The 15,674-nt window shown below is 44.9% G+C and overlaps 1 protein-coding gene across 1 annotated transcript in view; it reads left to right on the plus strand.

Moving 5' to 3' along the window:
- Window positions 1-6,421: 6,421 nt before the first annotated feature.
- GPC3 (glypican 3) overlaps window positions 6,422-15,674 on the plus strand; it is a 490,898-nt gene continuing 481,645 nt past the window's right edge. The window contains exon 1 of the mRNA XM_049873139.1: window positions 6,422-6,779. Within this exon, the coding sequence (XP_049729096.1) occupies window positions 6,605-6,779 (175 nt within the window). The 5' untranslated portion in view covers window positions 6,422-6,604. The remainder of the gene's footprint in view (window positions 6,780-15,674) is intronic.

The raw sequence follows: 15,674 nt of genomic DNA on the forward strand, positions 1-15,674 counted from the left end.
GACGCATTGCATTGGGTAAATCTGCTGCGCAGGACCTCTTTGAAGTGTTGAAAAGCAGAGATGTCGCCTTGAAGACTAAGGTGCGCCTGACCCAAGCCATGGCATTTTCAATCGCATCGTATGCATGTGAAAGCTGGACAATGAATAAGGAAGACCCAAGAAGAGTTGATGCCTTTGAATTGTGGTGTTGGTGAAGAATACTGAATATATCATGGACTGCCAGAAGAACGAACGAATTTGCCTTGGAAGCAGTACCGACAGAATGCTCCTTAGAAGCAAGAATGGCAGGACTTCATCCTACATCTTTGGACATGTTATCAAGAGGGAACCAGTCCTTGGAGAAGGACATCATGTTTGGTAAAGTAGAGGGTCAGTGAAAAAGAGGAAGACCCTCAAGGAGATGGATTAGCACAGTGGCTGCAACAATGAGCTCAAGCATAACAATTGTGAGGATGGTGTAGGACCGGGCAGTGTGTTTCGTTCTGTTGTACGTAAGGTCACTGACTCGGAACCGACTCTACGGCACCTAGCAACAACAACGACCCTTGCTAAACAATGTGCCAAGTGTAGGAGTCACTCAGAGGATTAGTATAGCAAGTATCGTAGTCTCTGGGCCTGATTGGTATGGTCTAGGATGGTTTAGTGCACTCTTCTCCCTCTCCTTTGGCTACAGGGCCCAATTATACGGTCTCCCCAGAACAGAATTCCTAGCCTTTATGATAACTGCAGAATTAGGGGCAGGGATGGAGTTGACCTTTCCTTATGAGATACTACTTTAAAATTTTTTTTTATTGCGTTTTAGGTGAAGGTTTACTTAACAAATTAGGCCCCCATTTAACAATTTGTACACAACTTGTTCTTTGACATTGGTTATTGGTTACATTTTTCAGAATGTGTCAACATTCTCATTGAGATACTACTTTTGAAATTTCTTCAGCACTTAGGACTATGGATGGGGCTTGGGAAGTGGGGTAGGAGAGATTGTTGAAAGTATGAGTTGCTATCTGGGGTGGTGGCTATCGATTTCCTACTATGTGTTACTGGAATTCAGGGAGCTGTGGAGATGAAAAAAGGGCTCGATGGAAGCAAACACATGAAAGGTCAACTGTTAGGTGCCAGTTGACCTCTTGGAGACCCAGGCTCCAAAGCATAAGGACCTAGAAAAAACTTAGTAAGATTACTTGTAGGTTCTATACACCATGCATCAAAATAAACATATCACATTGTGTGAACCACTGTGCTTTTTGGTCCACAATAATTCAAAGCAAAACAAAGTATGCGTGAATTGCCATGTGGAACATAAAGCCATGCCTCAGGCATCACCAGCCTTTGGATTTAAAGCTACCATACTCTCAATCACCAAACTATAAAGGCGTTACATTTTTATAGCAAACCAAATATCCTGTGCAAAAGATACAAAATGTTAGATAGACATACACTCTATCTGCCCAATCAAAAAAAAAAATCAATGGAGTAGGGATATGAAGAAATATGTTAGCAATCCAGATCAATATCTCCTATACAAACGAAGACAGAATGGAATCATTTTTTATTTGTTGTAATCAACATGATGCCACAAATAAAAATTTCAATCGTTTTTTCAGGTCTTGGAGTCTGCCTTACAAGAACCTCAGTATATTTTGCAGATTTAGGGAGGGAAAAGCATAGTCCCTGGTCTGAGGAGAGGCGATCCATCCACCACTCACAATGCAAGCATCTCAGCCTGGTCTATTAATTTTCCATACACACGGAGCCAGATTCTGCCTGGGATTATTATGCAATTTTCAAAACGGCTTTAAGTCTTTCAACTTACAAAGTTACCATTTACCTTGCACTGGCCTGCTGGCTGGGATGAATGAATGAACACTCTTTCCCAAAGGACCATAATTCATTCTCTGATCATAGCTTATGCATTTGGGAGAATTTGGATCAGCGTGCCTGGCGCCTCCCCTCCCCTCTGCCCCACAAAGGAGTCATACACTGTAAGGGAAGGGGAGACAAAGTGGCTGTGTGCCATGGAGTGCAGAGGTGTGGCTGGGGAGGTGTTGACTGTGAGCAGCACTGGTCTAACATATAAGCAACTGTCTACATGATGTGATTTCAGGTGCACCAAAAAAGGCCTCATTGCCCCTCAGTTTAAACACTCCCTTCCCACTGGCAGATGCCTGGAATTCCACAGTTTTTAGAGCTCTGTTCCTTTGGTTTAAAGCTTTGATCCCTGTTAAAATACTCATAGCCCTGGGTGGGCAGCCCCATTATATCCTATCAACCATATATACTGGAAGGGGATGAGTTTTAATGTTTCTTCTCTGAAAGCAAGTTTTGAGAGTGGGGTTGGGGGGAGAAGATACTGTGTACCTGAGGGGGATGGGTGGAGGAAAGCATCACCTGGGGGGGGGCAAAAGGAACTGGGCTGAAGACAAACAATGTGTGTGTGTGTGGCCATGTGTACGGCTGTGTAGGAGCTCCTCCCATGGCGGCAGCTGTTGAACACCCTTTCTTAACCCTCTCCCAGAGAACTTGATTTATGCTGCTATTGGAGCCATGGAACCAGACTCTCCTCCCAGCTTCAGCAAGATAATAGCTGCTAGCTACAGCTGGGAATTCTCGAGTTCTTTCAAACTGGAGACTAGAAGTGAAAGGTGAAGAAAAGTTCTTCTGGGCCTGCTGTGTTAGGTAGTCTTCCTTTCGGGTCCAAAGAGGTAAATAGGGCCCAACTGTGTTATCTAAGTACTTCCAACTGGACATGAAAGCACAGAATCATGAATTGTAGAAACTGAACACTAGCTCAATCAGCACACCCTTTTGTGTTTCTAGAACTGATTCTAGCTGAAGAGTAAGGATGAGTCATTGGCCTGACTTCTAACATGAGGAAGGGAGGCTGGAAAGGTAAGACAGTTGTTTATGTAAAAAAAGGAACAGAAAAGCCAGGCTTCATTCATATAGTCACCCATCTGCACAGTATATAGTATGTAATGGAACAGATTTTATACTTTGGTTAAGGAATTGGATTTTCCTTAGTAAGATCCCACATCTCTGAGTAGGCAGAGCGGACAGCTGCCTAGGGTGTTCCTGCCAGCTTTCCTGACCAAAAGTCTGTTTCAGTGCCTGAAGTTACACTATTCAGGTCATCGCTTAGGGGCTGGAAGGCCAGAAAGTCTTTGAGAGGCACTTATAAAAATGGAACCACTTCTTAAGCTTAGTAAGTTTTATTAACTTCTACCTACATTGGCTTAAAGCCCGGAAGTAGCTACTTGGAGGGGGGTGGGGGCACAGAAGCTTTAAGGCCAAAGAAATATTTCACAAAACCTCGGGGCTGGTTTGCCCATGACCCAGCCCAAATCCTAGTCATTCATTTACCACCTCATGAGTTTTGTTAAATTCTCACACTCCCCATATTACCTAATATTTTTCTTTAAACCAGCTCAGCTCACACTTTTTTTGAGATAAATGCATCACAGTACTACCTACTTTGTCCTAATGAAACCATGAGTTAGATGCACTAGTTAAATGGTTTTTTCTAATACATATTAAAATAAATATTTATTAAAATAAAATTAAAAAAACCCAGAAACCTCATTGGTCCACATACCAACGGAGACTCACAGGAAGCACTGCCCCAGCTCACACAAAGCATACTAGATATAAAAGGATATATTAAAAATCAGTCAAAGTCCCTCTTTTCAAGGTACTCAGTACCCAGTAGTTGAAAACAACTGTTGCCTTTGTAGTTAGTTGCATGAGCTCTGGAAGATCATGAATTTATGGGAGGTCATGTCTTCCTCTGCGAGGTCATGAAATTCAATCAATGCTTGCCTTCCAATCTGCCCTTTGGTCACAGGGCTCCACAGGTGGAACATATCAAACTCACCAGCCAAATTATGACTCTTAATTGGTGTTTCTTTTAAAGTGGATATGTCATTTGTCAAACGTTCAATGCAGGCGCAGGCCTAGCCCCAGGCAAAATTATGAAGTAGGAGAAGAATGCCAGATACATAGGCGGCACTCAAATGTTTGTTGAAAAAAGGAATGAATGAGCCTTCCGTCCTTGACTCCTTCTCCCCCAGCCCCCACACCCATTAGGTCACTCTGCCCTTTTAATTCTATCTCCTAAGCCCTGGTGGCACAGAGGTTAAAGCGCTTGGCTACTAACCGAAAGGTTGGCAGTTCAAACCAACCAGCTGCTCTTTGGGATAAATATGTGGCAGTCTGTTTCGGTAAAGATTATAACCGTGGAAACACCATGTGGCAGTTCTACTCTGTCCTACAGGGTGGCTGTGAGTTGGAATTGACTCTTTGGCAATGAGTTTGGTTTTTGGTGAAATAGCTCTGGTAGTTTTTTCTCCCTCCAAATATTCGTCTGTCTCAGGTCTTTATCATTTCTTGGCTGGATTATTTTCACAGCCTCTCAACTGGTCTCCTTGGTTCCAATCTTGTCACTTCAAGCTATTCTTCACAAGGTGACTGCAGAGATCTTTCAATGAGGCAAACATAATCATGTCACCCCTCTGCTTTAAATTTCCTAAAGGCTCCTCAAGCTCCTGAGCATGGCTTCAAGACTGCGTAATATAGCCCTTGCTTACCTCTCCTGCCTTAGCTCTTCTAACTTCCCAGCCTCCTATTATTACTTGCACCTTCTACCCTCCAAGAGGGCCATGACAGGCTCTCAGTGTCTCTGTTCATGCTGTTTCCTTTGCTGGAGCACCCTTCCCCCCATCTTCTTTTCTTGCCTCAATGCCTACTGGTCTTTCAAGTCTGCGTCTAGGGTATCATCGCTTCTGGGAAGACTTCTCAGACCCACTCTCTCAGCCCACAGAACTCTGTGTTTGTCTTTATCACTTGCCACACTCTTGTTAACATTTTCCGTTTGGTTGCCTTCCCCTTTACACTTATAGCTCTTTGAGGCCAGGGATCACATGTTCATTAACTTTTCTGTCCCCACTGTTTGTTTGTATCCCATAGTGTCTGACACGTAACCACCCACCCACCCACCCACCAACAGCCAGCCAGCCAGCCAGCCAGCCAGCCAGCCAGCCAGCCAGCCAGCCAGCCAGCCAGCCAGCCAGCCAGCCAGCCAGCCAGCCAACCAGCCAACCGACCAACCCATTGCCCTGGAGTTGATTCTGACTCATGGCAACCCCATGCGTTACAGAGTAGAATGGCTGCATTGACTTTTCTTGGCTGTAATCTTTCTGGGAACAGATCATTGGGCTTTTCTTCTGCAGAGTCACTGGTTGGGTTTGAACTGCCCACCTTTAGGTTAGTACCAAAAATCCGTTGTTGTTGAGTTTATTCCGACTCAACGCATTCCTCCTCTGATAGGTATTTGATTCTCAAAGAGGTGCATTTCGAATGGTGAGATTTAAGCAGGAGAGGTGGGGATTTGGGTCTGGGAGACCTTTCAACAGCCTTCTACTCCACTATGAACAGGTAGCTCTGGCTCAATGAATTTTCTGTGTAAAAGGACTTCCTAATGAGTTTTTTAAATGAGTTTGGCTGGCTATAAGCCCCAGGTTATTTTGCTGTCACCAGTTAGTTATGCTTTGTTTCGTGGTTTGGGTCATCTGGGGCTCTCTTGCAGGAGCTAGATTCTTTTAACATCCTGCGATCAGGTGCTTTCTCTGACTTTGTGTGGATCCATTGAATCAAATCCTGCAAGCTCCACAGGCTTTCAGACTTTTGAAAAAGGTACAGCATTCAAAGATGAGGCAGGCTTTGACACTCCCAGCGGCCTCGGTGAATAAAATGCAGAGAAGCCCCAGAACGTGACTGTTCGGGAGTTGGGTTTGCAAACTGGGCCAGAGCTGTGCTGGGAAAACGGCTCGAGGTGCTTTCCTCAGCCAGCTGAAAAAGGAGGTGGATTTTGTGTGGAGGGGAAAGACTTCGTGTGGCTGGGGCTGTGGTGGCCAGAGGCAAAATGGAGCGGGTTTCGAGAAGGCCTGTGGCAAAGCTGAGAGGGGCGCCTCAGCCAGGGTCCCCCACCCGCCCCGAAAAAGGATAGGAAGGTTGCAAAAATCCTGAAGGGAAAAGCCCTCTCGGCTGTAGGCCAATGAGCGGCGGGAAGGAGGCGTGAGGCTGGGGAACTTCTCTCCGAGCCAGTCAGAGGGGCCGGCTGCCGGGAAGCCAATCAGCACGCTGGAGCCCGCAGCCCCTCTGCAGCAGTTATGCCAGAGCGCCCTGTGTAGAGCGGCAGCGAGCCGGCAGCTGGCTGAGCTATCGGAGCCACAGAACGCGCCCGCACCCGCCTCCCGCGCCGCCCGTGCAGGGCCTCGCGCCACCGCGCCCAACCGCTCCCGCTGAGCCCGCACCCCGCACCCGGCCGGCTTGCCGTGGCTCCGCCGCCTCCGCCCCCTGGCCGCGCGGCTAGCCTCGCCCCGCCCCACCGCCTCGCCCCGCCCCGCCCGGTGGCCCCGCCCGCCCCGCGCTAACCAGCGGTTCCCGCCCTCGCGCAGCGCCCAGGTAGCTGCGAGGAAACTTTTGCCGCGGCTGGGTGGCCGCAGTCTCCAGTTCCTTACAGGGCCGCTGCCAGGCTCGCCGTGTCCCGGGACTGCTCGCGCCCCGGCTGCTGCCACTCTCCCGCGCCCCTCACTTCCCGTGCAGCAGGATGGCCGGCACCGTGCGCACCGCGTGCTTGGCGGTGGCGATGCTGCTTAGCTTGGACTGCCCGGGACAGGCGCAGCCCCCGCCGCCGCCGCCGGACGCCACCTGTCACCAGGTCCGCTCTTTCTTCCAGAGACTGCAGCCCGGACTCAAGTGGGTGCCCGAGACCCCCGTGCCAGGTGAGGAGGGCTCCCTGGCGCGTCGTCCGCGCCCAGCGGGGAGCCGAGGCGCGCAGTGGCTGTCCCTGGAGTGCGCTGGGGCCGCGGTCGGGCGCCCTGTCGCCAGGCACTGGGGAGGGGGTCCCTGGGCTGGGCCGAGCCGGGTCCACCGAGGGAGGGACGAGGGGGTGTGGAACAGGCCTGCATCCCATGGGCTCGTGTTGCTGTCAGGGACCACTTGAGGGGCCGGAACCAAGGGGTGGCCTGCCCGAGGGCGCCCATGTCTGGGGAAGGCGGGAAGGTGGGAGCTGGTTCCCTGGGCCCTGGCGACCTAGCGCCCCATGTCCAAGGTGCTGCCTCGGGAATTGGCCCCCCTCGCTTGCACGTACGTGTCAGAATTGCAGCCGAAGCTGGAGCGCGGCTCTGGCCATCTCATCCTTCTCCCAACCCTCCCCTGCGCCCTCCGTCCCCAGCGTGGCTCCGGGCTTGGGGCCCAAGTGCAGACAAAGTTGAGGCCAGCTCTTCGAATCTGCAGTGGCAGGTAAAGACAAGCGGAGGGAAACTTTTGAGTTGAAGCGTTCCCCAAATGAGGAGAGCTGAGCTTTTACCTTTAAAGCAACGTCCGTTAGCTGGTTGACAAAATCGCTTCCCAAACGGTGCTGCTGGCCCAGGGGAGCAGGCGTCCATAAAGCGTGTAACTGTCCCTCTCCCCATTTCAGCTGCCGTCTTGACAGCGTGGGCTCAGAAAGGGAGATGAGTTTAGGTGGAGGAAAGTTTTGGGACGCCTGCCTTTTGTTCTGCACAATCCGATTGTGCGGTGAGGGCATATTTTAACCTTAGTTTAGGGCTGCCGCTGTCAACAGATGAATATTAATGGCCTTGTGTGATTGACTCTTCCGCGGTGGGGCTCAGAAAAGCCTGCCTTAGAATCCAATTAGGACAAGTCGAGACACTGACAATGCGGCCCAGAAGTCGTTTTCAAACAGGTTAATTTCTCCAAGGTGCGCCCCGAAGAAACGGCCGGTGGTAGTTGAGAACCCTAAGACGCTGGTGGCCTCCAGCGCCTCTCCGCAATCCACGCACGCAGCGTGGTGCATGTCCCGCGCTTCGGAGAGATCCGGGAGCAGCCCTCGCCAAAACTTGGTTCATGGCTCTCAATAAGTCAGAGAGGCGGGCCTGATGGCTGGACCAAGTTGTGAACATGGATGCGCGCCCTGTGGGCGCTGCCAGGGAGAGTTCGCTGGCGAGAGGTTACCTAGGCAGCCAGCGCGCCCTTAGCCCTTAAAAAAAAAATAGGTGGCTGAAAAGAGCCGAGCAAGCCTGCTGTTTAGTTGCAAAGGTAATTGGTCACCCTTTTTGGGGACTGAAATGCATTTGCACCTATGTTAAATTGCAGGATATCGCTCCAAGGGGGAGGGGAGCAGAACTACCTCCTCCACTGTTAAGTGTTAATACCCTACCACGTGGGCGTGTGCAGGAGCTGTAAGGGGCAACCTATGAATCAGTTCCACTGAGCTGAAACAACAGGCGAAGCTCTCGCCCCTCAAAGTGCCGTGGTAATTAGATTGCTGAGACCAGAGAACATGCTTTTGTTGAGAATGTAAAAATTGGCCCTCACAGGCTGAGCCCCTAGAAGATGAATGGGTCCAGGGTTGGGGTTGGGGCCACATTTGGCTATTTGAAGCCAGGGAGTAAAGGTTGTGCTTAAAAGAAGAAAAAGACCGGAGGGAATGCATAGATACACATTTAGCAACCTCCTTCTACACACACACGCAACCTCCTTCTACACACACACACACGCAACTTCCTTCTACACACACACACACACACACGCTCGCGCAGGCGCTCCCCCTCCCCCACTGCCCTTCGCTCTCTGGCTGCCTGCCTCTTTGCAGCATCTGTATAAAAGTATTGGGAGGGCCCACACACTGCGTGCATGAGATTTGGCCTGGGCCTCCTCCCTCCCTCCTTCTTCTCTCCCCCCTCCCTGCCTAGGGATGGCCGCACTTAGAGAACTGGGACTTGTAATGGAGATTTTTCATTTTCTTCTAGTATTTCACAAACTCCATAGGAGAAACTACTTTCCAAGGGCTGCCATCATATAACCCCCATCATTCCCCATTCCAATTCTATATAACAAACGTAGAGGGTATCGAGCACCTTCTGTACAGCAGGCACTGTTTTGGCTTGTGCTGGAGCCAAGCCAAACTTCAAATATGGTGATACCCATGCAGCTACCACATATATCCTGGATTTTCTGGGGGCAGTACGGATTTCCCATACTATGTCCTGGCACGAAACCCTGTGTCCTGAATTTTTGTTGGACAAATGTGGTCGCTGTAGATAGGGGAAACATGGTGAAAATCCTAATGTCCGTGTGTGGAAAGAGCTCATCAGTATTTCGGAGAAGAGATGATAATGGTAGACTAAATACAATGGCAAGTGCATAATTTCAAAGTGAATAAATGTATCATTTGCTGCTGTCATTCAGTGGTTGGAAATTGAAAGAGAGCTGCAAATTATTTGATAGTTGTGAACCATCATGATGACCGCTTGACTTGTTTTTTTCCCATCTGTATTTTAAGTCATGTTCAATTTGCCTGCTCCACTGTATTAAAGTTTTCTTTGTCCCAGATAAAATGAGATTCAGTCACAGTAAGGAGAAATTCTCAAGAATGCCCTGTCTCACTTAAGGGGAGCATTTGGGATTGACTGCTAACTTTGGCCATTAGCAGAAGTGGGTTAGAGTGGATAAGGTACATTTCTTATGCTAATATGGATGCAACTAAATGGTATTTGAAATCAGCCAGCCTAAAAAATAAATCAAGGGTGCTGAAGGACTACGCTGATCTAAAGCCTTACAATCTCATGTTCCCATTTCTTTTAAAGTGTTTGAAGGCACAAGATAGCAATTCTAAATAGCATGTCCCCCAAATCCATAGATCTTTTCATAACCCACTCTTGTTTTTTTCTCTCTCTCTTCTTAAGAATTTGTAACTTGGAAAGCACCACAGATGGAAACCAGGCACACAGAGTTAGCATTTGGCAGAAAAATCTATATAACTGACTTTCAGTGCAGCTCTTTTGCCCTTATTTAATTTAGAAAAATTCAGAAAAAAAGCCAATGAGCTCATAAGTCTAGATGTTTATTTTGTTTTGCTTAACCTACCCACAGGCGCAATCAAGAATGGATACAATTTTAGGCAAGGAAAGTGAGCTAGTAATCAGACAATGATGTTTCCAATTGTCTCAAGGGAATGTTACAGAAGTCTGAAAAAAAAATTCCTCTAAACAAAAATCAAGTGTAATTCACTTTATGAATGCCATACACCATTTGTGGGGAGGGTGGTGGTGGAGGGGTGGATGGGAATCAGAAAATCAAACAAACCGTGGTAGTGTTGCAACTCCCCAAAGATTGAGAGATCTTGCCTTAGAGGGCCTTGGAAAGTGCAAGAACCAATCCAGAAGGCCAAATTCTTGTATGGGTAAAAGGCAGCCTTGAAGAGCCAAAGCTTGGAGTTTCTCAAAATAGATGAAATGACATAAAAATAAAAAGCATTCTTAAACCAAAGAGAGAATTTGGTATTTGCTTTAAAAAAAAAAAAGTGTACAAATTAGCAACTATATCTGGTTTTCCAGTTGTGGTTCTCCAGTCAGTTTGAAGTAATTACGGGTCCTAATATGAGCCCTGGTGATACAATGGTTAAGCCCTTGGCTGCTAACTGAAAGGTCGGCAGTTCGAACCTACCCAGCGGCTCCATGGGAGACGAGACGTGGCGATCTGCTCCCATAAATATTACAGCCTAGGAAACCCTATGGGGCAGTTCTGCACTGTCCCATAGGGTCACTATGAGTTGGAGTCTACTTGAGGGCACACATCACAAGGGGTCCTAATGGAGACAGAATAAGAAGTGAAGTGTGGGAGGGTTTTCTCTCCTTTGAGATTGGTCTAGACATTTGAGTGATCATATAATTTGTTAAGACTTTGAAAAAGTTGTATTATCGTGTGCTAACTTGGAACAGATGATTCTTTCAAATGTGGTCTGAATATTTCTTCTACTAATCCTTATTATTGGTACTGAGATGTGCTCAGAGGGAGCCACCGATCTGATTGAGACTGATGATTGGTGGGACACCTTGGCCTGAAAGGAGTCTAAGACTTCCCATTCCTTGGCAGGCACTGCGTTAGGTGCTGGGGCTGCAGAGAGGAGTAAGACACAGTTCCTTTTGTCAAGGAGCTCACAGTCTAGCGGGGGAGCGTACAAGTAAACAGGCTTCCCAGGAAACTTGTAGGATTAAATAGGGTGAAAAGGGCTAGAAAATACCTCCAGGAAATTGGCTGAAATGGTTACAATAGCTAGCCTGGGCAAGGGAAAAGAACTAAAGAGATGAAGTGGGAGATAGGGAGAAGTCTCTTAATAGGGCCGCCATCTTAAAAAGAGTTTTCTTAATTCTTGGAGCAAATTCCATTTTGTAAGCATTAGGAAATACAGGCATAAGAAGATTTTGGTACATGTTAGATGACACAGATGGTGCCAGTTTTGCAATGTGTGTATGTGTGTTTTTCTCCTTACGGGCTGGGAGGTTGTATCCAATATTTTGATGCAATTTTTTGAGCATTCTGCTACTTCTGTGTTTAGAGTTGCAATGTTTGCTGTTCACTGTAGCCTAGAAAAAGGCTGCTGATTACCAACCTGGGAGAAGAGAGTCCTGGATTTGTCTGATGTGAGACAAGACAGAAAATAATGTTTTCTCCTTAAATGGCAGCTATCAATGGCCACGCCAACTTTAGTATTTGATGCATATACAAAAGCATGAGTCTTAAGAGGTATCTTATTACTCATTTCTAAGAAAATTGAAGATAATCACTTATAACTTGTGCACACGATACATCATTTGGAAAGAATTTCACTGGGGATCATATTGCTCAACTGAAAAGTTCTGGCATGCTGAATTTGTACATTTTTGTGAATGCTTCCTTTTACTCTGATCTCTAGCTTTTTTCTGCATATGGTTATTTGTATGTTTTAGATTATAAGCTTCTTAAAGGGAAAGCACTGTATTTGCTGCAGTGTTGAGCACAATGCTAAGAGCTCCAGAGAGCATTTTAGCAAACAATTGAAGCTAATAGAATTTCTGGAACGTTAGGTAGTTCATTCTGGAACATTATGTGGTTCATTCTAGAACACTAAGTAGTTTAAAGATAAATTAAAGATACACACATGTACATACATATATTTAGATACACAGTTGCTTAAACTAAAAGTCTTTTCACTTATTTTAACAACCTAAGTCCAAATTGTTATGGCACGTCATTGGGATGTGTGGACAAGCTTTTCAGACTACATTTGTTTTGGCTGGAGACAGACTCGGGCTTATCTCTATTAGCTGATTACTCTTAGCATCAGGCAGGGCTTATTAAGGCTGAGCGCTCAAAGAACAAATTGAAATTAGCAACATTGTTGTGACTGACTTAGTGTCATTAAAGATCAGCAGTTATCATAGCACGTAAATTGTAGGACATCTCTTAAATTCTTTTATTTAATGTCAGCTAAAGCTTTCTTGCTAATGTTGACATTACCATATTTGGAAGTTGAGCTTTAATACATGCACGGACCTGTTGAAGTACCTCACAGGTTTCTATAACCTGGGATCAGAATTTCTGTACAAGCTCAATTCAAGTGACTATTCCAAGAGCCAACATTTATTCAGCCCTAGCTGGGCTTGTGACCGGGTTTAATGTTTTTGGTAATCTAGGGTCTAACAGAGAGTTTGAACGGAAAAATCCCCCACCCATCTGCCCGTATTTAACAAATTGTCTGGCTTGAAACTGGATCACAGCACTCCATTAAGAAGTGAGCATCAGAAAATAGAATCCAAGTCATGGGCCCCAGCCTGGCTTTAGAGTCAGTGTTAAAGTAATGAGAATTTACCTTCTGAGGTAAAATGACAGGGAGAAATAGATTCAGAAACCAAGGTGAAGGTGGGCATCTCAGCAGAAAAAATGTGCATTTTGAAATGCTTTCTGTGTGGGGAGAACGCTCACTGGAACAAAGTAATGAAGGTTTAGTTCTGTGGCTTCAAATTAGGCCAATTAAAGATAGATTACCCAAGTGCTAATTATTAGAAATACTTGTTTGCCATTGTTTGCCATTTTGAAATGAAAATGAATCAAGATGGATTACCAAGAAAGGCATTGTCCCTTTTGCCCCTGTTTGCATGTAGCTGGACAAAGCCTCATTTGAGAGCTTGTATTTTTCTTCAGGAGTGAAAAGGAGTCAGTTTTGGGACCAAAATGCATTGCTAGTCTTCCTAACAGTTAATTACTTCTGGTAGCTGAAACAGTATTTATATGATAGATTAATAAATCCACTAAGCTCTTTGAAGTATACTTAATAGGCTTATATTGATAAATAATTGATAGGCAGGGAGATAAAATACAAGTAAAAGTGGAAATAAGAAAGGACAGGGAATTCAAAGACATCCTAAAAGAAACCTCCACACATTGTTTCCATCCATCCCTCCACCTGAAAGTTAAAAAGATTTGCATTTCTTAGCAGAAGTGATGAGTTTTAGAATATTCTGGATGTTTCAAAATTTCTACAGTGAAGCATGGACATATTTCTTATAGAATCAAAAGAAGGCAAGCTTTTAGAGTAAAATTTTTAAGTCGCCTTTTTTAGTCGGCCTTCGAAAGTAAGTTTGTTACCAGAATATTAGAAGTTCTGATTATGGCAGCTTTGCTACATCTTCATAATGATCTCTATCTTTCCTACTAGACTGTGAAGTCCTTGAGTTTAAGGACTGTATTCACCTTTGTATCTCCAGGGTCTAGCACAGTATGGAAGACAAATAATAGGTACTTAAGAACTATGTGCAAACTGAATGGAGTTAGAAATGTATTACAAAAATAAAATTTTCATAAACCAATAAGTAAGTACTTTATTTTTTACTGGTATACTAAGGTTTCTAAAAAAAAAAAAGTAACTATTCTTTTCAGGTCAAAATCCATTTGCTGTCTAAATAGGGAAGTGATAGAGGACATTGGTTTAATTCAGTAGGCTGTATTATGTAACTCCCTGGAAGGAGGCTAGCCAAATCTTACAAGAGGTAAGTACTTGGTGCTTGTTTACAAGGCTAGTCTAAATAGTTTAAAGATAAATTAAAGATACACACACATACATACATATATTTATTTTCACTTCACAGGGCTGTGGTATTTAGATTTGTGAAAAAAAATGCAACTTGGTGTCCGTTACAGAAAATGAATGTATGTAAGTTTTTTCTCAGTGTTTGGGTTTTGTTTTTTTTAAGCTATGACATCAACCTTCATAAATGCACATTTGAAAGGACATATCTAAAGTGGATTTTCAGTTATAAAATTTTTATTTGGGTAGGATAAAAGGCCTTGTGAGAGTTCTCTTAATTTCTGTATGCATTAGAGAGAACTTTTAAAGTCAGCTGAGAAAACTTTCAATTGGTTGGCTAGGGGTGACCAATTGAGAGACTCTTTCAGATAGAGGCCTAAGTAGGAAAGAGGGTGGGGGAAAAAAAAGGGATACTCCTCATTTGTAAAGAAAAAAAAAATGTCAGCACTCTGTTGGCATACTTTCCTCTTGAATTATGATTCTGTTCCCTCTCTTCTAAGCCCTGTATAGCAATACTTAGAGTATGCATCGTGGCATCCTGGTATTCTCCATTGCTCTTTGTCAAATTTTGGCTTAGATTAGAGAAGTTCAGGGAAACATGGTGAAGAGAGAAAGAGTTAGAGTGACAGATGTAGAGAGGAGACTAAAAACCCTCAGTCTGGTATATACCAGAAAGTTACCTGCCATATAATGGATTGAAAAGAACTGGAAAACATTTGGGTATGGAAATTTGCATTTGTGCAGAGATAATACAGAGGGATGCCCCAATTGCATTTGGTTCCCAGAAATACTTCTTCTTCCTTGATATCCATGCTTTTGGACGTACATAGCGTTTTCATAGCCTCTGCCAGATCCTACACTCCTTGAATGCAGGAACCATGTTTGATTCATCATGATATTCTCTAGAGCGGTAAGTAGAGTACCTAGTAGAGAGTTTTTAATAAATGTTGGAAAGAATGTAAGAATACCTAAAGACATGGTCTAGAGGACTTGACTGCTGTTGAATGAATTCCTGGGATGGCATTTACCTAGAAGAATGGCTTATTCTCTGAATGCATCGTTGTCTAAATTGATCTGCAGCAGAGACTGAAGAGGGAGTGGTGGAGTTCAAGCATATATATCTATTCTCTGTGGCCTTCTTGCCCCTCTTCCAAAACTGAAGGTTGGGGAAGAGGTGACGAGCAGAGAGATTTTTAGCTGCAACTTTATATAAATATGGTGTTTTGGGTATGTCGTGTATATATGTATTTATGGGTTATAGGTATTATTTTTATAGCAATAATTAATGATTATGTATTTTACTTAAACTATTTGAAAGTCGTTAATTGTTACTTTTAGCAGTGGGTGGTCTTTCACAATCATACCTTCCATTACAACGATGGGCTCAGGCATAACAACGATTGTGAGGATGGTGCAGAAGCGATTGTGAGGATGGTGCAGAAGCAGGCAGAGTTTTGTTCTGTTGTACACAGGGTCGCTATTACTCGGAGCCAACTTGATGGCACCTAACAACAACAACAATTTGTGTGGTGAAAGCCTTACTTTCATATATCTCATGTACAAACAATGCGACCACTCATAAAGTTTCTGTAGGTTCTGAGTTCCACCAACCTGTGTACATACATATAATATCCTTACATATCTATGCTTTTACTCTTTTGGAGAATAAGCCTAACTTTCACTTGGAAGAGCTAGGAGGTACAACTTTTCAGAGCTCGAGTAAACCATTTTTAGCTGGATCAGCGCCACATTTTTGCAAAGCTAATTA

Source organism: Elephas maximus, chromosome X (genome assembly GCF_024166365.1).
Source record: "Elephas maximus indicus isolate mEleMax1 chromosome X, mEleMax1 primary haplotype, whole genome shotgun sequence".
Lineage (NCBI taxonomy): Eukaryota > Metazoa > Chordata > Mammalia > Proboscidea > Elephantidae > Elephas > Elephas maximus.